The sequence below is a fragment of the Pezoporus flaviventris genome, unplaced genomic scaffold (assembly GCF_033815535.1).
Source record: "Pezoporus flaviventris isolate CSIRO_AGI_PZ_B2104156 unplaced genomic scaffold, CSIRO_AGI_Pfla_v1 ptg000007l, whole genome shotgun sequence".
Taxonomy (NCBI): Eukaryota; Metazoa; Chordata; class Aves; order Psittaciformes; family Psittacidae; genus Pezoporus; species Pezoporus flaviventris.
In genome coordinates, this window is record NW_026892555.1 from 32452627 (window position 1) to 32480056 (window position 27430).

The 27430-nt window shown below is 40.4% G+C and overlaps 1 protein-coding gene across 3 annotated transcripts; it reads right to left on the reverse strand.

The window, feature by feature from the left end:
- Positions 1 to 826: 826 nt before the first annotated feature.
- On the reverse strand, positions 827 to 26048 carry TERF1 (telomeric repeat binding factor 1). 3 transcript variants are annotated; one of them, XM_061448296.1, is made up of 10 exons: positions 25869 to 26048; positions 22295 to 22390; positions 20109 to 20239; positions 19357 to 19443; positions 17905 to 18054; positions 9346 to 9452; positions 8211 to 8276; positions 8086 to 8129; positions 6919 to 6983; positions 827 to 1306 (listed from the first exon to the last, which is right to left on the reverse strand). In XM_061448296.1, exons 1-10 carry the CDS (start codon positions 26017 to 26019, stop codon positions 1148 to 1150), a joined length of 1056 nt encoding a protein of 351 aa, XP_061304280.1. In that variant the 5' UTR covers positions 26020 to 26048; the 3' UTR covers positions 827 to 1147. The 3 variants fall into 3 exon arrangements, with proteins under 3 accessions (XP_061304280.1, XP_061304282.1, XP_061304281.1); XM_061448298.1 differs by lacking the exon at positions 22295 to 22390; XM_061448297.1 differs by lacking the exon at positions 19357 to 19443.
- Positions 26049 to 27430: the final 1382 nt, after the last annotated feature.

Sequence of the window (27430 nt, forward strand, 5' to 3'; positions counted from 1 at the left end):
TGAATTGATTTCCTTTTTGAAAGAATGCTGTGATATGTTAGTTTAAGTCCAAAGATTCACACCAGCATGATAGTGAAAAGTATGGGTTTTCTGAGGTTGTGGAACCTTCTCTACACAATCTGAATCAAGAGAGACAACCTAGTACCATTATCCATTATAGTCTTTCATGAATATTATTAACAGTGACACCTTGATAGTTACCTCTATGAGAGCATATCTTAGTTTGCTATAACTGCATCCAGAGACAGTGGAGAGCACAAATGAAACATGTGTCATGAGCTGTGCTACCAGTGTCAGTACAGACTTGTTATTGAGCTCCACTTCGGCCATCTGTTTTCAAGCCTTCCTTTTCCTGCTGGTCTAGAAGAAGCCACTTCTTAAGACAAGGTAGGTGACACAAGATAATCAAGAGATGTTAGCTGTTAAGTGCTAGCATCATACTGTTACTTTCCATGTTTTCCATCTCTCCTGTGAGATGAGATGGTATTAAGCCAGTATACATAAGTTCAAAGTAACCTTCCACCTACAGCTTAAAGCTTCATTCTTAATCCCCCCGTCCAAACGAACCACCCCCCCCTGCCCTCACCTTTACTATTTATAAATAAGAAATTACATGGAGTATCACATTTTTGAGTGCAAGAAAAGGAATTGGTTTGTAAAATGAGCAATACCGATACATACATATTTTCTTTGTATAACTTGCTGAGAGAAATGACAAATCTGATCAAAATTCCAAAGTGAAGCAAATCAGACTGGCAGGAAGTAAAATACTAAAAAGCTCAATCTGACTAGAGATACACCACTTTAAAAATACAGAACATTTGACTATCAATCCAAACATGTTGCCAGGCATTTAATACTTTTATGTACATAACTGACCTTTCTTAAACCACTGCAAGCATTTTCCCATTTCAGAAATTAGGTCATCTATTGTAAAGCATGGCCTTTTACCTACACACATTTAAGTCATCACTACACAAGCAAACAAGCTTACATGAACGTTTAATATCTATTACTTTTCTGTTCCATATTTTAGGACAGCAACACTGCTGGACACTCTGAGACTGAAATAAGTTAGTATTCTGAAAAGACAGACTAGGTCCTTATGTAGGGAAAGGTTAATAAGAGTTGAGTCCTCTAGTCCAAATTAGCCTTGATGGATCTTGCACAGTGTTCTCCATCGGTCTTTTAACATGACACTAGTTCGGTTGTTGAAGTCACCATGGACCAAAATTTTAGCCCAGTTACCCACTCCAAACTCTTTTACTCCTAATTTCAGTTGCAAATCTTCTTTGTAAGTCCATCGCTAGGGGAAGAACAAAGAAAAATATTAGATATACAGAGAAATGTATTAATGTAAAAGCTAAGCTTATAGAAAACATAAAAGCAAGTTCTTATACAGCTCTCTAGTTATTAGTAGACTATTACAGTGTGGATGTCTGAGGGGTCAGTAGGGTCATTTTGATTTCTTTTGAGCTCTATAACTTGATGCTAAACACAAAAGCAAAGGTTACCAAGTCAATGTAACAACACAGTAGCAGACATCACCTGGAATGAGAATCACATGCTTCAACATTCACATGGAGGAGGAAAAGACAAGAAAAAGTTTTGCTTTGTGCAAAACTTGCTTTCCAAAATTGTACCTTATTACCTAGTTGAGCCAAGACAAATCTTGATTGATCCTAGTATGCATCACAAAAGAGAAAGCATTTTGTAACACATTAACCTACAGACTAAGGATCAAGACACCATTTACCAACAAAGGAACTTCAATGTACTTAGAAAAAACACCCTAGTGTCTAAAATGCTGATAGAAACAAAAATGATATATACTGCATTTGAAAGTGAGATCAGCCACATCTTCAGGTTAACAGCTATGCATTTGTTTTTTGCCATTTGTTGAGACAACCACCTAAGTCTCACTGTCATGACCTGCAAGTTTTAGGGAATGACATTTCTCTCACAGGAGAGAGAAAATTACTTGCTCTTATACATCTGTAAGCAATCCCTTCCAATGAAGTCTGCCAGTGTACCAGTTCTTCTTTAGTTGCTTCTTGATATAAATATCTCAATACAATTGTTAAGACTGCACACAGAATGAGGGGAAAACTGATTAAAAAAAAAAATAAATACTCAAATACTTGATTTTTGAAAGCTTGTCGTTAAAGTAAAGTGTGAGGAAGAACTGAGCATCAACTCTTTTATTGTAGCTTTATAGAAACACATATATATTTAGATAACAAAAGTTTACAAATCCTACATATCCATCATGCCTATTTTTAACCACTGAATTACAGAGTCATTTTTTCCACTCTGGAATAGCAATAAGGAATTTTAGTATGAAATGATTTTAAAACAACTTATTCTGCTACAATCTGATCCTCTGATAATGTTTTCAAATCCTTGCTTGCTTAATACACAACTAATCATACTGATTTACAATCAGTACACCTCCTTAGGCAAACTGAATTGCGCATCATCAACGAAAAACCAGGAGCTGTATTGTGTAACTGTTCCATTTAATCTATCTGTGCTCACTTCTGCTTCTTGCACTGGAGATGTCCTGCCGCTCATGATGGTCTCATGGACCATAGTAATTTATGAAAAGAGACAAATGGTCAGGGGCACGTGTGCTTTTTTACCAGTGAACTTACACTTCCTACCAGAGAAGAGTAAGTGACTTGGCTGGCTGTGCATCTTACATGGGTAACCACATGTGGGTGGCATTGTGGGTGACTGTGACCACTCCATGTCAGCATTCTCTTTGTGTGTCCCCCTCCCTCTTCCTTCAGTGTCAGTGCGCCTCTAGGATTTGTGCTCAGCTCCACTACCAGGTAAACCTGCAAATGGGAAAGCAGCAGCGATGTCTCCCAGCCTGAGAAGGGACCCTGCGTGAGATCCCAGCAGCCAGGCAAGAGGGTGCTGGGTCAGGGTTATCAGAGGAAACAGCCACTGCTAACATCCCTCAACGGTTCTGTAGCCAGGAGAATCTGGTTGAGCTGTGAGTATTCCCCAGACTGAACGTGTATAATCCTTATGTAATGAGGGACCGATCCTTTGCTAATATGCCTACAACAATAAATTCATAACTAAACCTGTAGAGCCTTATAGGGGCTCCCAAAGAGTACATGTGCTAATAAATCCTCAGGTATCTATAGAACACTAGAAGAGTGATAGGAGCTGTAAATGCCTGAAGCTGAAGGTTGGGGGATGAAGAGAGAGGTTTAACAGAGTACATACAAGATGTCCACCTGTAAGTAACAGATCACTTCCAACTATCAAACGGATAAATATATACTTTTTTTTTTCCTGTCTCCTATTCTAATGACCTAGAACTCTTCTCAGGATCCTTAAGAAACTTGGCTCTTAAAAGCATTAATTCAGGCATCAAAGATGGGCCAGGTGACAATTTGGGTGCCATTCTACATGCCTCCTCCCTTCCCTTGAAATCAAGCTGCTAAAAATGGCAGCAGCACTCAGAAGTGAAAGGCAGGAGGGGTCTCCTGGGGTAAGGCAAGGGGAAAAATGTTAGATAACATTCAGCACTATCAAAACTGTATTCTGGTTATCCTGCATCAAGTAAAAATTTGCCATCTACACAAAGTGTAAGCTGAGGTATATGAAGATCAAAATTCACATCTGAAAGTTGGACTTATCCCAGCTTAATGGAACTAGCAGTGCTTCTTCAAGAAACTATGATCACTGATAAACCTTACTAAGCAGTGAAGGAACCATGAGTGGTAGTAGTTCAGCTGTATTTCTAAACAGTTAAAAACCTAACCCATTTGTAAAGTAGTTCAGCTTTTATCAGAAATACTTGCTTTTCCCAATACTTCCTGTTCCACAGATATTCTGCAACATTAGCAGTGAATGGTAGGTTTTTTACTCTTATTAAAAGGCCAGAGATTCCACTGGAACCATCTAGTTAATCTCATTTCAGAGCATGCCAGAAAACTTTCCTAAACAAAAATCTTTATTCAAGTAACACAGTTATACTTGACATACAGCAGCAGATAACTCAAACACTTCCAGCAACAGAGACAATCACAACCTTTGTTACCTGTTACATTTGCTTCTAAAAGGGTTGGATTTTGCTTGTTTTGGTTTTAAATTGTTTATATTGAATATTTTTAAAAACAAATTTCTTCTGCTTTAACATATAGATGAAGAACCTGCTTAACAGGTAAACCAGGAAATAACTCATTTCCTTTCCACTGAGTAACTGCATTGAGCAGTAACTTATTCCCCCCAGCACTGCCACTGCCTGTGCGCTCTGGGGTGGCTGTTATGTAGACTCTTGCATTCCACTGTTAAAAGCTACCAAGATTGGGTGGGAGACTGGACATAATACAGCACTATACTTGAGCTAACATAACCACAGTGCCTAGTCCAGAGCAATATGACATTCGGCTAGCTCAGAACGCTGGCAGAGCTTAAGTTTGCCAGACAGACCTTGTAGACATACCCCAACATATCTGAAAATCTTGTTATTTCTTAAGAGTCAGTTCTACTCTAGTAACCTGTCTTCTTTTGGTTGTGCATTCTGGGACTGCTCTGATTTCTTTTTTTCTTCCCAATTTAAATACATGGATTTTTTTTCCATACAAGTGTGATTAAATTCTGAAAACCCAAATTGTCAGACACACTCTTTAAGCAAACTGTCAGTCAGATTTCAGACAACTCACAGGACTTACCATACACATACAGCATATAAAGTTGAGTACAAACAGTTCCCCAAATCCTATGACACCTGCATCCCCTAATTTAGGAACAAGAAAATAAAGTACCATTCCTTTCAATAGCACTGCAGATTGTTGTATGCAGCTAACTGAAAACACAGCAATGAAAGGGTGAAAAAGGGCACTGAACCACTGCAATGAAATGTCATTTACAAAACGAGAGAAAACAATGCCAACATTGAAAGAGGGACTACATGGAAAAGGAAGTTCTAGAAGTCAACAGCTCTGCCACTCACAACACTCTTTCATGCATGCAGACACGTAAGACAGATTATTAAGAGGAGGAGCAGATTTATTGTCTAAAAGACCAATTATCATTGTTTTCTATACAATATTTATGAGGTCCCACTGTCAGGGCGTGTGGCTGAAATACCACACAGACAGCAAATGCCTACTTTTCTAAGTGTTTAAAGAAACAGTTCTGAATCAATTTCTTTCAAGTTTTTATGAAATTTTAATGAGTTCTTTGCTACTATCAGATGGTAGCTTTCTATAAATTTAGCGTTTATAGTTCAGCTTTAACTGAAATGTAACCACAGAATTAAACACACAACACCTCTTTTTTGTTTTCTAGTGAGATGTGTGGATCGAGAACTGGCTGAATGGCAGGTCTCAGTGTTGTGGTCAATGGCAGAGTCTAGCTGGAGACATGTAACTAAAAGTGTCTCCCAAGGATCAATACTGGGTCCAGTATGGAAAGGGTCCAGCAGAAGGCTACAAAGATGATTAGGGGACTGCAGCATTTCTCCTATGAGGAAAGGCTGAAAGAATATAAAACTAAAACGGGAAAGGAAAAAACAATAAACACAAGTGATGCACAATACAATTGCTCACCGCCCCCTGACCAATACCCAGCCTGACCTGAGCGGTGATCTGCCCTTCCAGATGACTCTGCCCAGTTTATATACGGGACATGACCTGTTGTGGGATGGAATATCCCTTTGGCTAGTTCAGGTCAGGTGTCCTGTCTCTGCTTGTTCCTGCCCTCTTGTGCCACTTCTCACTGGCAGAGCATGAGACTGAAAAGTCCTTGATCAGGGTAAGCACTACTGAGCAACAACTAAAACCATCAGTGTGTTACCAGCATTGTTCTCAGACTAAAGCTGAAAAACACAGCACTGCACCAGCTACTAGGAATCAGAAAAATGACTATTACAGCTGAACCCAGGGCAATAAGAAAGCGAAAAACTGTTTATATATAGCAGGTGGCTTCACCTCCAAGGACAGATAAGTTCTCATTAGGACTTCAAGCAATTTGAGGACAGCATGTAACTGAAGATTTAACAAGTACTTCAGTAAAAAAAGATCAAAGAAATAGGAATAAGTACGACCCTCCTCAAGGACAGTCTGAAAAATGTAAGAATGGTTGTCCTTCCCTGTTCTGTGAAAAACTAAATGTCAAAATACACAAGAGAAAAATGAAACCGATGGAGGTATGTTGATAACTTGCACTATCATCTAAACAGAAAGACTCCATATTGCTTCCTAAGAGATATTATCAAGAGGAATTCAAGAACAGGGATACATTTAATATTAATTTCATTCAGAAGTGCTTATCATTTTATCATGAGAAGTGAATAAAGTTTCATATATGCAAAAATCAGTCTGTAACAGTGCACCCCAACATCAAATCAACTTCAAATTGCCTTCTATTAAGGCATAGACTTCCGTACTTCCCACCAATAGGGAATTCTGTCATCAGCTTCCCAAGAAAATACATGTTTTCACTTCATATGAACAAAGTATTGAATTATAAAATTGCCAAATCTTTAGCCTTCTAAGTGGGAAAACAAAAAGCCCTTGATATTTGCCCAAAACTCTCAGGGGTGAATGACATTCTAAATTGTTTAATCCAAACAGTCAAAAGATTTTTTGTTTTTTCCTAAGTTTTAAAAGACTCAGACTAAGCTTTAGTAACTGTATTTCAACAAATTAAAGGCTCATAAGCATTAGCAATAATATTTGAGACTGCACAAGAAAAGGCCTTTACTTTTTTAAAGACAGGAATTGGAACTTAAAAAAAACAGTTTCAGGATCTGCAGCACAGCTTGAATAACACGGATAATCTTAAACACAGGCATTTTGGAGACAGTCAAATGAGGTTTGGGGAGAGGGGGATAAAATTTTATGCAGCAGAGATTAATTTTTTATCTATTTAGATTAAAGAATGGATACAAACCTGTCTTTTTCGGACAGAAACCAAAGCATGCCCATGTTTTTCCACATTTTGCAAGCCATTCAAACCTAGAACACAATATACATCCAGACCAATGAGGAGTCAACATTAGGGCAGCAGTTTTTCATTCTACCATTTAAATGAGACAAGAATGTACAACATATGTGCATACATAATATGCTTTGACAGACTGGGAAAATTTCAGTCTGCTTATACATGAATATACTTTTATATATGTATACACATGAACCTTACCCAAGGACTCAAAAAATAGGTTGCTCAAAAAAGTCACTACACTTTCTGTGCAGAAAAGCTCACAGAAGAATTGTATTTTAAACAATTAGGTAAAAAGTGGCACATAATAATTAAACATTGTTACTTTGGTAAAAGTATTTTTACTATACATCCTGCTCTCATTTTACATAGCGAGAATGGAAACTAACCAGAAGAACTATGATACTTTGTATTCAGGTTCCATCATTTCCACAGAACAAGTGACAAGTTCTTACTGTGCCAAGCATCCAAGGCACCTTAAGAGTTCGCCCTTCCAAGTACAACACAGCCACATGCAGAAGCTACAGTGTCATCTCTTTGCAGTAAGAGGATCCAAATGTTTTTCAGAACCTACTTATAAACAGTGTATACATAATCCATGCTGTAACTTTTTAAAAAGTTATACCAAGAAGATGCACGAACATCATGACTTTGTTTTGATTTGGTTTTCAAACAATTTGGTTTTTGGTTTTCCCATCAGCCAGCTTCTTTAGTTCCCTACCCCTCTCCAAATTACCTAGGCCAGAAGTGAGAGACAAGTTTCAGTACTTCCTCTGGCAGCTCTTTTGCACAGAATGGCATAAATGCCAGTAAAGCAAACAAGCAAACTAAGCCCCAAGCAAACCAGAAAATAGTGACTGATTTTGCAAAAATGAGTTGCCAGAGAGCCTTAAGCCACCTCATAGCTTCTAAATGTGACAACCATGAAATCCACATTTGCAGAAACCTCACACAAGAATTGAGAATGGTTTTTCCCACCACAGTAATTTTTATATTAACCTAATCACACTAGTTAGCAGTTACCAAACCACCAACCCATTTATTGCAGGGTGGGAAGGGGGGAGAAAGTGTCTGTCATGACTGTTTTGAAAGTGTAAGAAATAAGCTAATACTCACTCTGAAGAACAGTTCTCTTTTTGAGTCTCCCTCCTGAATGAGGCCTGCAAGGAACACAGAACTGAAGTAAAAATGTTCAGAACATGAAATGTCTTTGAACAAAAGCAACAACAACAAAATTTTACCTTACTGCTGGGTCTCTTACATCTCCAGGTGACTGATCTGTAGTACTGTGCTGCTCTTTCGTTAACCTTAAAAAAGAAAAAGCCCCAAAATAATTTCCTAGGCAGCAGCTTGTCATTTACATGATTTAAAAATATTTAAATGAAAGAAAATCCCAACATTTCTGCACAGAAACAGTGGCACACAAACACTAACTGCTTCTTAACCTTGCCTCCCTATATCCAGAAGAGAAATATACAAGACATTACACATTAAAGTTGAAGATTTGTGACATTCTGCACATGTATTTTTTCATACCTTCTTCACAATCTAGGAATTGGTTGGATTGTTTAATTGTTTTTGGTTTTTTGTTTGCTTTTTTTTTTTTTAAATCAAGTCTTTCATCAGACCTCTCAGATGTAATTGTGTCAGGAACTGTTCTTCTTAAAAAAAGTCTTACGATTTGTCTTCCTGCATACTGTCTGCATCAGTCATTTTCCTTAACTAAGCAAGGGCAAGTACTCCAAGTATAAAACAGCAGAAATACAAGCTCTATCCCAACTAAGGACTACAATTTATTCTCCATGAAAAAAGTAGCATTGATAAACCCAGAATATTAGTATTTTTTCAAAATGAAGTCAAAGGCGGGGGAAGGAGCTGGGCTTCAAGTGCCCCAACATTTCTTGGAAAAGTATGTAATCGTTCTGAGGGTTCATGTTGCCAGAATCATGAAACAATATATCCAATTCCTATCATCACAGTAATCTCACTAAGAGAAACTTGGGTTTAGCTGTAAGGAGAAAGTAACAGACTGATTCCCTTTCCTTATTCTCTTTCTTCTGCAGATGAGCTGTAGTCCAAAGTTTGGAGGACAGGACTAAAAGAAGCTCAATCAAACATGAAAAAAAAAAAAAAGTAAAGCATTCCTATGCTATGTCTATCCCCAACAAGTACTTAAACTTAATGCCAAGCTATTTGAGGTAAATGCCAGAAGTTAACCATACAAAAGTCCATACTTAAAAATAGAGAACGTGCTCATAGTTTTCTATTAGACAGCAGTTTGGAATTAAATGTTGCTCCTTCTACCCACTCTTAGTTCTATGAGTTTCAAGTTACTGTCCAATCATGTCCTTCAGCAGGATAGTGCTTAATACAAACCTTTGTTTTGTTTCGAAATTCTCTTTGATATTTTTATCAGCATTCACAGTTTTGCTTTGCGATGTTATTGCTCCTGGTCCTTGAGACTCTACCTCTTTTATGGCTGCCTGTGAGAGATGGAATCAGAAGTTTAAAATCAAAGCCAGCCATCACCTAGACAGTAGTTTACACTAAAATTAGTATGTGTGCTTTCTATTAGAACTAACAGTATGTATCTCATAGACCTTTCAGACATACACCTACTAGAATAAGCAGTTTCAAAACAACTGCAATGTGTTAATCATAAAATGGTTTGGGTTTGAAGGGACCTTAAAGATCATCTAGTTCCAATCCCCCTACCACAAGCAGGGACAACTTCCAGTAGGCCAGACTGCCCAAACCCCATCCAACCTGGCCTTAAACACAAGATCGTTACCAGTTAACACCTCAAGAGAAATTTTAGTCATAGCACCAAGTGATATTTATACAGACACACAGAAATACAATGAATATTTGCTTAACAAGTGAACATGTAGATGTGTGAAACACATTGCAGAGATTTGCTAAGACTGCAAACACTATCAAAGTACTCCAAAGTTTGTTTAATGTAACTAGATTAGAAACTGAAAACTGACAGGCCTTGCAAGTTCATCTAGTTCTGTAGCACGTGGCAGGATCAAGCATAACCCTTCCTGTGTTAACAAAAGAATTTTGTTACATCCTGCCTAAACTTCTAACTGCAGATTATTTCTTCTCAATTCCCAAGAGGAGGAACAGGTCATTACTGTTTATAGAATGCCCAGAGAATTGTAAGATTCCTGCATTTCCCCAGATTCCCCCCCAGTTACTTGCTATAATAAATGACCCATCGCTTCCCCACCCCCTAAAATTAGTCCACATGATGTTGCTTTTGCCACTTTGCTATCAACTTTCTTCCCTAGCATCTTAAGATATATTTACTACCTAAGCCATAAAATAAAACCTGGTTGTGCACAACCAGTACTAAGCAGAGCCAACCATCTTCTATCCAACACTGTCTATATAACCCCAAGTGATATTTAGGTGTTGCAAAACAGATCAAAATGTTACTAAGTTGACAGATCCATTACAGGCTAAATATTACATCTTTTTCTGCTTAGCCAGTTGCTCCTGTTTTCACCTATTTCTTCTTCCAGGGCTTGCTTTTGCCTCCTGTTGTTTTTCTGTCATTCATCCAGTTTTCAGTCTTCTTGAAATCTTAACCTGTCCTTCACAGTAGCTTGCAGAGTCTCTCAACATTTATAAAAGTCAGATAATACAAAACCTTTCCCTATTTCACTCATTCATCCATGTAAGTACTAGAAGGTATTCTGGTTATAGAATACTTTCAATCACTGAAGAAAACGTTTCACTGTCAGAAATTTCATAACTATCCAAACTTCCACAACTTTCAGCTGTAAATTTTCAAAACACTGGCTCTTTTACAGTGGCTGATGGTAGTAATAAAAATCCACTATATTGTGCTTTAATAGTTAAGAGTAGGCTTCAAATTGTACTTATAAAATAACTGTGCTTAGTATAGGTTTTTCTTCCTTGTAAGGTGTCCTGGGTTTAGCAGTAGCAGTCAGTTTTTCTCCTCCTTGGTAGCTGGTGCAGTGCCGTGTTTTGACTTTCAGCCTGGGAACAGTGCTGATAATACCCATGTTTTCAGTTGTTGCTAAGTAATGTTTACCCTGACCAAGGACTTTGTGAGGCTCATGCTCTGCCAGGGAGGAGGGGAAGCCAGGAGGAAGCCAAGACAGGACACCTGACCCAAGCTAGCCAAAGAGGTATTCCATACCACAGCACACCATGCCCAGGGGGGTAACTGGGAGTTACCTGGAAGGACACGGGGTCTTCTGGGTTGGACTCATTTTTCGGTGGGTGGTATTGTAATCTCTTCCCTTGTTATTTTCTCTTATCATTGTTGTCATTGGTGGTAGTGGTGATGATTTGTGTTGTACGTTGTCTGCTGGACTGTTCTTGTCTCAGCCCATGGGAGTTGCATTCTTTTGATTCTCCTGCCCATCCCTCCAGGAGCAGGGAAGGGGAGAGCCCCTGGGGGGGGGGAGGGGGATGCAGCGGGACCTGGGCCTCAATTGCTTCCAGCCTGGCACCATTCAGTGGGAGTGAGTGAACAAGCTGTCTGGCTAGGTTTAAACCATGACAGTTCTTTTGTTTTGGACCCAATGTGGGGCACAGAAGGGTTGAGATTACAACAGATGTGTCTGGATTAACAGCCACTTGTCACAGTGCTGATTTACTGGCTCTCAAAGTTGTTCTTCTTGACCTCACGGTTTCATTATATGGTACCTTACTTTGAGCCCGTAGTTGTTGTATTAAGTGTTTTTCAAGTGTGGGGCTTGGGCTAAGGTTCTTGTCTCATTGTACTTTATGGTAATGACTTGTAATACAATAGAATCATTGATCATGAAACTGATCTGGCATTATGTTCCCAGTGTCATCACCACCTTTATACTTTGAGAGGTATATAATAAAAGTGCTTAGCAATTACACATCTTTTTTTCTCCTTCTCAGGGGGTCAACCTGTGAAGGAAACATTCTTTTACCCTCCCAGTCCCACCCCCAGACCATTTACAGCATCATTTGAGAGTTTTGAATTTTTTGAATGGCCTTTTAATGCTGTTGAGACGTGTTTGCTGATCGTGATGGGGATCACCATGCTGGCATGCATACAGAGTGTGTTTTGCCCATGACTGATTTCAAGAGTTAAGCAGAGTCAGGTTTGGGTCTTGTCTGGGGTCAAACGACAATGTAGGAGGACCGAGAGATTTTCCCTGAGGCTGGACAGCCATGAGTGGCAGGGTGTGTGGGATAGTATGGGCAAGTATCTAGGTCAGTGGGCCCCTCCAGTACTTTGGAATTTCACTACTGAACAACTGCAAAATCCAGAAGAATTAGTAAAACACTTAAATGAGGACGATGTTATGAGTCGTTCGGCCAAGTGGACTACTATAGACAAAGGCATCCAGTCTCTGAGGGAATCAGCCATCATAGAGATGATCTATCACATCAAGCTGAATAACGGGGATATACCCATAGATCCAGATGATGTTGAACGTACACGACCCATGTGGCGAAAACTTACACGGAATGCACCATCATCATATGCCCATTCATTGGCAACAGTAACCTGGAATGACATAGTACCACTAACAGTGGATGAAATGGTTCATAAACTCCAAGAGTTCGAAGACAATCTCACCCCTTCCATCATCTCAGCTGTGGAAAAACTGTCCCAGGATCTCAAACAATTGAGGGACGATCTATCTGATTTATCCAGCTCGTCACGTGTACCAACACACATCTCAGCTATTAACAAAAGGCGTCCTATTGTTCGAGAGAGGAGATATAGGAGGTATACGCCACAGGCTACCCTATAGTTTTACCTGCGGGAGAAGACATGACAAAGTGGGATGGAAAACCTACTTCAGCTTTGGAGGAATGGGTGAGTGAATTGAAGAGGGGAGCAAGGGCCAAGACTGATCGTCCCATGAGAGCTACGGCTTCAGTCTCTGGTGAGCAGTTTCCCAGATGGAGTGGAAGAGCTGATTTTACTCCAGCTCCTGTGATAACGAAGAATAATCCCTTTCAACACGACTTAAGTGTCCAATGCTGTGATGACCATTAGAGGGGCCCTGCCTCCAGCCAGGTGGAGGTAGGGGACAATCGGATTTCCTGGACTGTGTGGATCAGATGGCCTGGTACATCAGTCCCACAGAAGTATAAGGCTCTAGTAGATACCGGTGCACAGTGTACCCTGATGCCATCAAGCTGTCAAGGGGTGGAACCCTGGAGTGACAGGCGGATCCCAAGAGTTGGCTGTACTGGAGGCTGAAATCATCCTGACTGGGAGGGAATGGCCAAAGCACCCTATTGTGACTGGTCCAGAGGCTCCATGCATCCTCGGCATAGACTACCTCAAGAGAGGGTACTTCAAAGACCCAAAAGGGTACCGGTGGGCTTTTGGTATTGCTGCTTTGGAGACTGAGGAAACTGAGCAGCTGTCCACCTTGCCTGGTCTCTCAGAGGATCCTTCTGTTGTGAGGCTGCTGAAAGTTGAAGAACAAGAAGTGCCAATTGTGACCACAACAATGCACCAGCGGCAATATCGCACCAACTGAGACTCCCCGATTCCCATCCATCAGCTGATCCGTAGACTGGAGAGTCAGGGAGTGATCAGCAGGACCTGCTCGCCCTCTAATAGCCCCATATAGCCAGTGAGAAAGTCTAATGGAGAGTGGAGACTAACAGTAGACTATCGTGGCCTGAATGAAGTCACACCACCATTGAGTGCTGCCGTACCGGACATGCTAGAACTTCAGTATGAACTAGAGTCAAAGGCAGCCAAGTGGTATGCCACGACTGATATTGCCAATGCATTTTTCTCCATTCCTTTGGCAGCAGAGTGTAGGCCACAGTTTGCTTTTACTTGGAGGGGTGTCCAGTTCACTTGGAACTGACTGCCCCAGGGGTGGAAACACAGCCCTACCATTTGCCATGGACTGATCCAGACTGCACTGGAACAGGGGCAAGCTCCAGAACACCTGCAATACATTGATGACATTATTGTGTGGGGCGACACAGCAGAAGAAGTCCTTGAGAAAGGGAGGAAAATAATTCAAATCCTGCTGATTTTGCCATAAAACGGAGTAAGGTCAAGGGACCTGCACAGGAGATTCAATTTTTGGGAATAAAATGGCAAGATGGACGTAGACAGATCCCCACAGATGTGATCAACAAGATAACAGCAATGTCTCCACCAACATCCAAAAGGAACTGTCGTGGTTTTAACCTAGCCAGACAGCTTGTTCACTCACTCCCAATGAGTGGTGCTGGAAACAATCGGAGGCCTGCGTCCCGCGTCCCACCCCCCCCCCCCCCCAAAGCAGCCCTCCCCTTCCCTGCTCCTAGAGGGATGGGGAAGAGAATTGAAAGAATGCAACTCCCATGGGTTGAGACAAGAACAGTCCAACAGACAACGTACAACACAAATCACCACTGCTACCACCAATGACAACAATGGTAAGAGAAAATAACAAGGGAAGAGAATACAATACCACCCACCGAAAAACGAGTCCAACCCAGAAGACCCCGTGTCCTTCCAGGTAACTCCCAGTTATCCCCCTGGGCATGGTGTGCTGTGGTATGGAATACCTCTTTGGCTAGCTTGGGTCAGGTGTCCTGTCTCGGCTACCTCCCAGCTTCCCCTCCTCCCTGGCAGAGCATGAGCCTCTCAAAGTCCTTGGTCAGGGTAAACATTACTTAGCAACAACTGAAAACATGGGTATTATCAGCACTGTTCCCACGCTGAAAGTCAAAACATAGCACTGCACCAGCTACCAAGGAGGAGAAATATTGACTGCTACTGCTAAACCTAGGACATAAGGCATTACATGCAGACTGTTCTTGGGGCAGCTAACCTACAAGAGCTTTCTGAAGTGCAATAGCTTCATCAACAGTAGGAGTTGCAAACTTAGAATCATAGAATCCTTAGGGTTGGAAAGGACCTTAAGATCATCTAGTTCCAACCCCTCTGCCATGGGCAGGGACACCTTACGCTAAATCATATTGCCCAAGGCCTAGTCCAACCTGGTCTTGAACACTGCCAGGAATGAAGCATTCACAACCTCCCTGGGCAACCCATTCCAGTGCCTCACCACCCTAACAGGAAAGAATTTCCTTCTTATATCCAATCTAAACTTCCCCTGTTTAAGTTTTAACCCATTACCCCTTGTCCTGTTACTACAGTCCCTAATGAAGAGTCCCTCTCCAGCATCCCTATAGGCCCCCTTCAGATACTGGAAGGCCGCTATGAGGTCTCCACGCAGCCTTCTCCAGGCTGAACAGCCCCAACTTTCTCAGCCTGTCTTCATGCGGGAGGTGCTCCCGTCCCCTGATCATCCTCATGGCCCTTCTCTGGACTTGTTCCAACAGTTCCATGTCCTTTTTATGCTGAGGACACCAGAACTGCACACAATACTCCAGGTGAGGTCTCACAAGAGCAGAGTAGAGGGGCAGGATCACCTCCTTCGACCTGCTGGTCACACTCCTCTTGATGCAGCCCAGGATATGGCTGGCTTTCTGGGCTGCGAGCACACACTGCCAGCTCATGTTCATTTTCTCATCGACCAGCACCCCCAAATCCTTCTCCGCAGGGCTGCTCTGAATCTCTTCTCTGCCCAACCTATAGCTGTGCCTGGGATTGCTCAGACCGAGGTGTAGGACCTTGCACTTGGCATGGTTAAACTTCATGAGGTTGGCATCAGCCCACCTCACAAGTGTGTCAAGGTCCCTCTGCATGGCATTCCTTCCCTCCAGTGTATCGACCGAACCACACAGCTTGGTGTCATCAGCAAACTTGCTGAGGGCGCACTCAATCCCACTGTCCATGTCAGCAACAAAGATGTTAAACAAGACTGGTCCCAACACCGATCCCTGAGGGACACCACCTGTTACTGGTCTCCAGTCGGACACTGAGCCATTGACCACAACTCTTTGTGTGCAGCCATCTAGCCAGTTCTTTATCCACCGAGTGGTCCATCCATCAAATTGATGTCTCTCTAATTTAGAGAGAAGGATGTCGTGTGGGACAGTGTCGAATGCTTTGCACAAGTCCAGGTAGATGACATCAACTGCTCTACCCCTGTCCATCAGTTCTGTAGCTCCATCATAGAAGGCCACCAAATTGGTCAGGCAGGATTTCCCCTTAGTGAAGCCATGCTGGCTGTCACCAAGCACCTTGTTGATTTTCATGTGCCTTAGCATGCCTTCCAGGAGAATCTGCTCCAAGATTTTTCCAGACACAGAGGTGAGACTGACTGGTCTGTAATTCCCCGGGTCATCCATTTTCCACTTCTTGAAAATGGGGGTTATATTTCCCTTTTTCCAGTCATCGGGAACTTCACCTGACTGCCATGATTTCTCAAATATGATGGCCAGCGGCTTGTGGATTCCAACCTTGACAATAACCTAGAAAAAGCAGCCTACTAAACCGTAGTAGGCAATATAGATCCACCAGGTGGATGAAAAACTGAACATGACCCTACAACATGCACCTGCAGCCTAGAAGGCCACCATATCCGGAGCAGCATTCAAAAAAGCGTAGCCAGCAGGTTGAGGGAGGTGATTCTCCCCCTCTACTCTGCTTTGGTAAGACCCCACTTGGAGTACAGCTCTGGGGGCCCACAATATAAGGAGGACATGAACCTGCTCGAGCATCATGAAGATGCTCAGGGAACTGAAACACCTCTCCTAATGAGACAGGCAGAGAGAGCTGGAGTTGTTCAGAAGGCTCTGTGGATACCTTATTGCAACAGGCCTGTAAGAAAGACGAGGACAAACTTTTTAGCTGGGCCTGCCTGCTGCAAAAGGACAAGGGGTAATGGGTTTAAACTGAAAAAAAAGTAAATTTAGGTAAAAGGAAGGGTGTTTTTTTTTCCCCCAATGAGGGTGGTGAAACACTGGAACATGCTGCCCAGAGAGGTGGTATCTGCCCCCTCCCAAGAAACATTCACAGCCAGGCTCAAGGGGCTCTGTGCAATCTCTGAGCAGAAGTGTGAATGCTCCACAAAGTAACTCAGTCCAATGTAAAGGTTTCAGAAGTAAGATATGCAACATTAGCAAACAGCACGACAAATGTGCAGGCAATGGGGGTGCAAAACAGAGGGCCTAGGTAAGCTAATATGGAGTTTCAGGCCTTTCCTGATACCTCCAAATCTCCACTTCCTCTCAGACTCAAAGAAATAGCCTTGAAAAATAAATGCGGAAACTGACAGCTGAAACTATTAAAAGGTATTCCTTATTAAATGCATTCAAAGTATAAGTTCTCTAATCTCTCTTTCTGGTAAGAAAATGAAAACCCTAGAGGAACTTCAAGTTTGTTTATTTAAAATGCACTTCTTATTACCTTTAGATGTCTGCACTTTTGTAATTGAGTAATTCAATATTCTTTTATAGGAAGTAAACATAAGAGAAATTCTTTACAATCCTCCTGAAGATGAGCTGAAGGAGGAATGTTGTTCTTGCCCATCTTAAACCACTTCTGAGCAAGACTGTTTGTAAGGAGTTTTTTATGTACAGGAAAGCAGCAATAACAATCTTCCATCTACTAACTCCTCTGACATTCCTAAATCTTTCAGTCAAATTAACAGGTCTTGAACTTTCAGTTTTTGCATGAAAATTCATATAAACATCAAATATATAGTTTATTATCTTTTAAGTAGCCTGAGATCAAAACTGCTTCTCTTAAGCACACAGTAATGATGGACCTCATTTTACTTATTTTTTTCTTAACTATTTTTTCTAATCAAAAGTGGTGGAAAAAACATTCATGAGAGATAGTTTAGAGGAGTCTTACTCCTACTTTCTCCTAAACATACATTCAACCTTTCTTTTAATTGAGACAATACAAAGAAAAACTTCCTTTTCTTCTAATACAGTAACTGAATATTGTCTAAACAACCTATACGAAAGTATAAATCTATTTAATCTTATCAGGCACCTCTTCTGAAATAAGATTTGAAAATGTATTTGACATACCTGTAATAAGAAGTTAGTTTCATTTTCTTTCATGAAAAGTTCAATGTAAGACTTGATTTTACTTATCAAAACATTGTAACTGAAGGTTTGGAGAAGAGGAACATACGGATCCTTGCTTTTAATTACAGTTGCCAGCTTCATCCTTAAAGGCTAAGAAAAACACAGATTTATACAACACAAATGTATCCTATAGTAAACTTGGCATCTATGCTAAACAGGACATACAGAAAGCTAAACATGATGATTATAGAGTTTTCTGAATACACCTATCCAACTTCATGCTACCTTTTGAAAGGGTTCTGAAGTCAGTTAGGCACAATACCAGTTTACTCAGTAAGTGGTTAAATATAACTTTCCAGAGATCCTTATTTTCATACCCTTTAGGTGTAACACCAAAAGCAAGATTGTCAAAGGAGCAAAACCACCAAGAAAAGGCCATTCATTACTGCGTTCTCTTTTCTCATTTACTGCCTCAAAAAGACTGCCACTGAAAGGGGTTCACAATGTTCAGGAAAAGGACTATTTAGTACCATAGCATTAAGGACACCCTGATATTGACAAACATAACTTTACATCTTGTCTACCAACCACTTTAAATCTTAAGAGACAAATACATCCAACAATCAACTTCCATGTACAGGTTGCATTCTTATTTATGAACGAGTACTTTACCAGACTATACTTTCCAAATATCTGAAGAGTGTATCTGAAGATTTTGTTACAGATATGGAACTATTTATATAGAACACGTGTCCCAGTATACCAGCGGAAGATAGAGGCAGCATTTTTAACTTTTCTTTTTGCCTATAGTCCTTTGCTCTTTTCTCCACCCCAGCAAATTCAGGTGTGTGCACTAGCTATTCTTTTAGAGATATACACTCAAACTTGTATCTTTCTGAATTATGTAGTCAACATCAAACCAGGAGGTGGCCTGACCTACGCATTATCTTTTCCAGATAAAGGAATACTAATATTCACTCTATACTACAGATGCTAACAATATGTAGAACAGTAATCAGAATGCATTAGTATGTAGAACAGTAATCAGAAGAAATAGAGTGCACTGTAATGGTTCAGAGAAAGTCAGACTGATTACTTGGGAATTTCTATGTCTCTATCAGCATGTTTATACTGTCTTTACTCTGAGAAAACAGCAATATCAGACTCACAGAAACCGTAGTGACACCTTATGTGAAATGGGAGATGAAGTTCAGACTGATGCTGTCCACAGTGAAGAACAACTGCTGCTAGAAACATTTTACTCCCCCACACCACCCATCATTTCTATCAGTCCCCTACCGACAGATTTCTTTTTGTATCCATAAGTGCCACAGGTGTGTAGGTGACTGCAGAAGCAGCAATCACAACAGAGCTCTGCATGTATCGTTTGCTAGCTTTGGAAACTCATTCTCTTTTCCTCTTAAAGTGAAAGAGCTTAATGCAAGTTATTACCTTATCCGATTCTGAGTCTGTAAACAGCCTTTCAAGAGCTTCAGCAGCCTCCTTGAAATATCCATTTTCCATATAGACTGCTACAATCTACAACAAATATAATTACAAGACATGCTGAAATACATTTCAGAGATTAAAAAACAGAAAATTCAAAAAGAAAAAAAAAGAAAATTCACACTTAAATAGTAAGGCTTCCAAAATCCAGAAGATTATCTATTTAAGGGTTACCAACAATTACCTAGTTTTAAAACTTCTAAAATAGCATTAAACCTCACTTATAAAGGCCCAAAGCCTTTTTGCCAGGCTTTTAAAAGGACTCTCACTGATTTAAAATGTCCCGTACTTACCTACCAAGTATTGCTTTCATCTTTCCCAGATTTTCAGTCCCAGTACCTGTCAACATGTTTTCACATGTTCAATAGCAAAGGTTTACCAATACAAATAATTATTTTTAAGCAAAGAAAAAACAAAAAAGCTACTAATAACATATTTAAAAGCTCAAGATACAAATGGTTTTAAATTTATTTTTTTTTAAGATTGGCAGCTTTTGAAACAATTTTGAACTGGGACAAACAGGAACCAACTTAGACAGGAAAAGGTCTGCTGTACAGATCTATTTACTCTGTACTGAAAGTACATCAAACTTAGAAAATTTAGTTCAGCCTGCTAATAGCCCAAACTTTTTGTAAAATGAGCCCTGTTTTAGCAGAATTAATAGAATACCACCCTAAAGCATTTTAAGTCACACAAACCTGAATTTGAATCAACTGACGAATATCTTTATGAAGCTTTTCCAGTTCGACTTCTTCCCTTTCAAGTAAACTCCAGAAAGACAGAGCAGATTCCAAAGGTGAAATTCTTTTAGAATTTTCAAAATAGCATTCTTTGGGAGGGGAAGAGAAGAAATAGAAAAAAGTACTTTAAAAATTTGAAGGGTAAAGCTAAATATATTATTCACCCACAATAAAGTAATATACACTATACTTCAATTCTTTTTTCCTCAATTTTTTAGTCTCTCTCTTCAAGTGTGTTTAAGAGACCCAAGTTAAATGCCTCCTTTTCAGAGAGACTGGTTCTTCCTGCCCTTGCTAGTAACATTACTGTTGCATTTTTAAGGGAGGTTACGTCTTGTATTTACTGTTCACTTAAACTTGCAACAGCGTTAAGTTTAGCATCTTGTATTTGGGCTGGCGTTAGCAATACTCTTGCATTAAGTTTGGCATCAGATATCAAAACACTTGGTATTGATAATTGTAATTTTGTAATGTAACCACTGTCTTAAGGTTTGCTTGTTTTTTGTGGTCCCTCTCCCTCAAGTCTATATATTTCTGTGTTTTTACTTTTCATTATATTAGAAGGGGTTAAAGTGAGAGGGAAATTCAAACAGCTTAACACAGAAAAAGCAGAACAACCTCCTGTGTCATAGTGCTGCTGTGCCAACATCAAGGTTTGTGCAAACTCCCAGCAAGCAGGATGCAGTTTTGGCAGAAATCTAGCCCAGCCAAATAACCCTCAACACTCTAGGAACAGTTTCCCAGTCTGGTCACTGCCCACTTGCACAAGTGAGTATGCGAACATAACAGATGCAGTAGGAGATGGCAGATGCACAAGTCTGCTTTTTTTTTTTTTCCCGTGACACTGCCAGCTTAGCTTAAGATGTTCACTGAACCACAGCCTTACTTATTCCTTAATTTTAGATGACATAGCAGAATCTCTCACAGCAAAATTATTTCTTACAGTAATTTTCAGACAGTTTGTAAACAGTTTAAGCAATGCTGAAAATATAAAAAATATTTGACACCCACTACAGTAGAAGACAAACACTGAAAATTTAAATAGTATCATATGTATAGATATACATATTTAAAAAAAAAGAACAAAACCTAACAGAACAACAAAAACCCAAAAAAACAATAACAAAGCACACTTCTGGTTTCCCTACTTACTGTTTCAATAAAGTAATGACACTTCATATTAAGGTTATTATAATATTGTAAAACCAAAGTGTTTAACTTAAAGAGCTGGCATCTGAAGCAGCCTACTCTACTTTAAGGCTCAATAGAGATTAATTATTTTAATAACTGGAAACAAATGAGGAGAGCTACCACACAATGTATTAGCTTTCCATGTATATTGTGCAACTACATCTGATGTAATACCCACTTAAGCACATGCAATCTTCCTTACCATACAGGTCATTCTCTACACCGCTAGACAAAAACCAGACACTGAATTTATATTGACAAGTGTTATATACAACAATATAGTTTTAAAGCATCATCAGCAAAGTTGCATAATTTGTATATGATGAGAACCAGATCTGAATATTTAAAATACTTCAAGTTGAACTGAATGAAGAAGTGAATTATTACTTGACAAGTAACATCAGAAATTTAATTTTATAAAAACAATCCTTTCTGTCACACTTTTTTTCTTCCATGCTCATGCTGGCAAGACTGGTTTTATAGACCTTAAATTCCAATGAGCTTTTTCAAGCAGTAAAAACTATCAGCAAAAAAGTTAAGTTTTCCAGAAACTTGAGCATGGAAGCAAAGTCAGTCTGGCTAAACCAGCAAGTTGTAAATACAGCCAAACAGAAGACATGACAGTAAGAGTCCCAAGGACCTGCAGCCAGCTATAAGCCTTAACAGCTTTCTGTAAGAAACAAGGGAAGCCATCCTTTTCATCCATATTCTTATTCCCACTGCTTGTAGGAATCACTCAGCACAGAATACCACTGGTCCTGCATACATGTGGAATAAAGATAATCCAAAAGGTAGAGTTCAGACATTTTATTAGATATACATAAACATATGTACAGTAAGACTATGTGAAACATAGCCTTTACTGTAGATAAAGGTATTAGCATATATAATATAGCTCTGTGCAAATTCATGCAAATCTATTTACACATGTGAAGGAAAAAAAAAGTATTTACCAAGTTTTTTTCCTTTTGCAATCCTTATCAAAAGCTGACAGAGATACACCGTTTTTTCCTGATGTGTAGGTATTTTCGAGAGGCCATTAATAAGAGCTAGAAAAGAAAAGTTAAGTCAGTCTTGCTCCAGCACTGCCACAGTGTGGCTAGAAATATGCTAGGCACTACGTTATGAGATTTAATAATCTACTAAATTTCTAATTTGTTACGAAACAGATGAAAGCATTTAGTTAATATCTGTCAATGTTAGAAGAACTTAAATCATAATAAAGTATTTGACCTGAAAAACCTTCCTCTCTTGCAGTTCACAACAGTAGCCTAGAAGTGGCAAGATGCATCACAGGCATGTATCATCAAATTAGAAGACCACCATATTTTGCATACATAAGTGAAGTTTTATTTTCCTGGGCAACTTACTATGAAAGACAATTGCCTGCTCCAGGAACATTCATATGGAATGCTCACAAAACATGAACCATATGCAGATGGACAACATTTACATGTTGCCATAGCAACTGCCAGACCAAAAGCAGCAAAAGCTACAAGATTAGTCAGAAAAGTAAACCTACAAGGGAAATCTTCCTTGCAAGGTTGGAAGCTCACAAGCATTATTATATATTTTAGAATAGGAGCCATCACGAGATTATTTCCATCATGCTGGCTTACTGTGAACTTCATATTTTTTGTGTTGAATATAGTAATTTATCTTGACAGCATAATACACAAACACTCAAAATGAAAAGTGAATAATATCTCAAGTGGCTTATCCAAGTTGCAGACTGAACACCCTATTTCAGGAAGCTTTTATGTATACATTTCTGCGTCAACCTAGCAAAAGCCAGGATTCCAGGGCATGGGACCCCCAAGTTTTGCAATGACAACTAGGGCACATAACACTGTTCTACTTGAAAGCAGTACTTAGCCTGCTTGCTTATTAGCATACAGTCACCTATGGACAATGGATAAGCATGAAATTACAAAGTAATTAAAACAGCCCCGAATGATTACCAGGATAATGTCATTTGGGCTTGGAAGAACACATTTACAACTGCTTCAATGATGACAGAGCTTTTAATGCCTATAGCCAAAATAGGAAGTAAAAGCACATTGCTTAGAACAGAAGTGCCAGTCATTATAATCACAAATTCATGCATCTTCCACAGCTGACGAGAGTTCAATTTCAAAGAGTTTGGATGAGTTCAATGATGGAGACAAGCACTCTCACAATGCCTGAACATGGAGCCAGGGCTTGGAGATTTTGGAAGCCAGCAGAATACTGCAGCTGAAGAATTCCACAAGCTAAAAGCTGCCAAATAGCTTGAGATCTTTCAGTTTTCTCTGTTCTTTTAAGATGCACCTACATTAATGCTTTAGTTCAGAGCAGGGGTGCATTTTTAAATTTAAATTTTGCACTTAAAATGCAAACTTTCTGTTCAGTTTGTACAATGGTGCCATCTTTAGTATACACATTGAAGTCCTTTAGCGCTACTTCAAAGGGAAACAGAAACCTTGAAGGGTTTACTGTGTGGACAGCAGGTCCGTAGCAGCAATTACCCACAGGTAATGCAGACAAACAGAAAGAAACATAGCCTTAGTACTTCTCTAGACTCTTCTACTTCTCCACCCCAAGGCAGTTTCTGTTATTTAGTTAGCAGTGCCCTTAATTATATGACAAGCTTTCCTCCCCATGGCCACTCAAATCTATTTCTCATCTTAGTCTTTCACTAGATACTTTACAAATCCAGTTCCTTACCATGTAGATACCTACACAAGCTCGTTCAGATATATTGACCACAATACCTTGTCATGGCAGGATGACATAGGCAGAGCATATGACCTTCCCATGCTGTCTTTAAATCCTTAATTCCAGCTAAGTAGCTATTTCTACTTGGCAGTGTACTGAGCTATATGGCAATACTTTTTATTACCTAACAAAATAGCTCGTCCTGTTCCCTTAGCCACCTTGCTTCTCTGCACTTGCTCCTGTTTGAACTGACAGCCAAACATTATTACAGTAGGGTCTCCCTGCGACATAAGCAATAGTTGTACCTCTGTATTCTCTGTATTTCTATGAAAAAAACTACACTGACTTTTATAATGCAGTCTTATGCCTGTGCTTAGTTTTTTCCATAGACTTTTACACTTATGACTTTGTAATCCTATAGCATGAGTACACCCAACTTTCCTCTGTTGCTAAACAAAGCAGGAACAAATTCCAAAGTCATTATTAGTTTCCAGCTCCATGGGACATTGTGTTTTGCTCAGTTTAGTAATTTCCACCAATATGGTCCTAAAAACTCCAACTGTTCTTCTCAGGAAATATTCCAATCTGCTTCTGTGGTTACAGCGAGTGCTTCCATCCTACATCTTGGTGAAATTTCAGTACAACTTCCCCACTGAGCCACAGTCCCAAAGCCAAATGGAAAAGCCCCATTAATCATTTAATCAAGCAGCACCCCATTCAATGTACTTTGTTATATTATTTTTAGATTTCTTACCTCTCACATGCCATTGTATTCCATTCTTTGCAAAAGTTTAAATAAGTCACACATTCACATTAACCTGAACCAAGAACACACGCACGACACAGAAAAAACAAAACCAAAACAAACCAAAAGCCCCAAAAGCTCCAGCCTAGTATCTTCAGGAAAGAAGATTTCTAACAAAATGTCAAAAGACATGGATATTTGCTTCCAGCCGTTAACTACTCTGAAGTATTTTTCATTTAAAATGCATGTTTACTCATTCAAAATCCAGTCACTAGAGTTTATTCCACCTTTATCTGCTAGATAAGAGTTAATTGAACTACCTTTTTCTAGGTTTTGTACCGTAAGCCTGAATACAAACTCAGGGAACTCTGTGTATTTAAGCAATTCCACCCTGTTTTTTAGCACATTTACATCTCTTCATCAAACCCTCTTTAACTTTTCTGTAGTTTTGAACTCTCAGCATATAAGGCCTCAGCTTAAATAAGCACTGACAGTACATAGGTAACTGCATTATACATTTAAGCTTCACAGAACTGAGATGACAGATTAACACCAATGCCTGTATTCACCTCATCATCTAAAAGCCCTCAACCCAGCAGCTCAGTAACCACAGGTCACTGGAATAGTTCAGCTTGTTTCCCTCCCTGGAAACATTCGACCAAAACATTAAAATTCCCCAAACCTGCGATTAGTTTACACCACTCCAGCACAGCGGCCATACCGCACACTAAACTCAAACACCAGTGGATTAAGTAAGTGAACAAAAAAATCAGCCTCCACTGTTTCATTACCACCATGTGCAAACGTTGCTGATGCCAGCAGATAGCCTCAAGAGACAACCCTGTACTGTAAGAATCTTAAGTCCTCAAAAGAGCTGAAAACCTTCTAGCGACCACAGTCATTAGAAGGCTATACGCACGTATAAAACGTGCTTACACGAAATACTAAGGGCAGAAGCACTATTAGTGCTTTAGGACACTCTTTACTGTGATAAAAACAGCTACTCCTCACACTCCGCAAGGACACAGCGCTTCCAGAGCCGCGGGCTCCCACTTCCTCAGAACCGCAACAGATGCGCCCCTCACCATGCGCCACGTCGCTCCACCGCTGGAACTCTGCGGAGCACCCGTCCCCGAAGTGCCGGCACAGGCAGCAGCAGGAGAACTCCAGCATCCAGCCCGCGGCCACCGCCTTCACCTCAGCTGACAGGACCGGGCTCTCACCCGCCACCGCCATCTTCAATCCGCGCACCAACGGCAGCGACGCGACCCACCCCTTATCGCACAACAGCCAATCAGCACGGCCACCTACTCTCCGCGCCGCTGACGTCACTTCCGCTGGTGGGCGGGGTTGCGCAGCTCGGAGGTGGGAGGACGGTGGGGAGTCGGGTGCGGTGAGGGGTCTCTGCGCGGTAAGGGCTTGTGGGGGTGCAGGAGGTCTGCCGCAGGGCAACCCGCTTAACTGCGAGCTGAATAAACGAGCGATGTGAGCGGCTCGGGGCACTCTGTTCCTTGACGGGAATGTTCTGGAATATCCAGCCCGTGCTCTGGCTGGCCACTGGTGATTTGAGAGCTTTCCTCCTGTGGTTGCTGCCTCCTGAGAATAAGAGACTAAGAGCCCAAACGTGGGTGTGTTGTGTATGTGTGATAGGAAGGGCTGCTGTGGTTTAACCCCAGCCAGAGCTAAGTACCACGCAGCCGCTTGCTTGCTCCTCCCTGCTGCCAATGGGATGGGGTGGAGAATAGGAAGAAAAGATAAAACCTGTGAGTTAAGAACTGTTTAGTAATTGAAATAAGGTACAATATAATATTGATACAGAGGGTTGACGATACAATACCTAAAGCTCTACCCCCAGGATATTTCTTGATATGTGGAGACCATGCATGGCCAGGGATTCCTACCAAACCCTTTGGAGGACCATGTTATCTAGGTAAATTGTCCCTGTTTGCAGCCTCCAAAAGACATTTAGTCCAGGACATGAAGGACAGCCTCCGCAGAAACAAACGATCCATTGGGCAATTAGGCCCGAATTGCGATTCCACTTTAATCTGGAATCACACAGCAAGACTTTTGGTGGCATTATTTGTACCAAATGTAGCTGCGGGGAAAGCATTGGCAGATATACATCATTTGGCATGTTGGGCGGCTAAGCAATTAAATATAACTTCAGATGTGATATCCTCGCTAGCCACAGACACAGACAGTGTAAGACATGTATCTTTACAAAACCAAGCAGCAACTGACTTTTTATTATTGGCCCATGGACGTGGTTGTGAGGATTTCAAAGGCATGTGCTGCATGAACTTATCATTCTGAATCAATTCATGCTAAGCTGCGAAAATTGCAGGAAAATATACAAGAGCTTAGAATTGTTGGAGGCAGATTGGATGAGTGGTTAAATAACCTAGGAGTTACTGGATGGTTCAGGGACATACTGAAACAAGGCCTTTTATGATTGTACCTTGTATAAAATTGATGGAACATGGATAGCTCTGTCATGAATAATATAGTAAAAGAATTTACTAACTTTAAAAGAAAAAGAGGGGATTGATACAGAGGGTTGACCATTGTACAGGGAGGTAGTACAGGGGGATTGTACAAGGGGGTTGTACAGGAGGGTTGTACAAGGGGGTTAGAGGAATTTGTT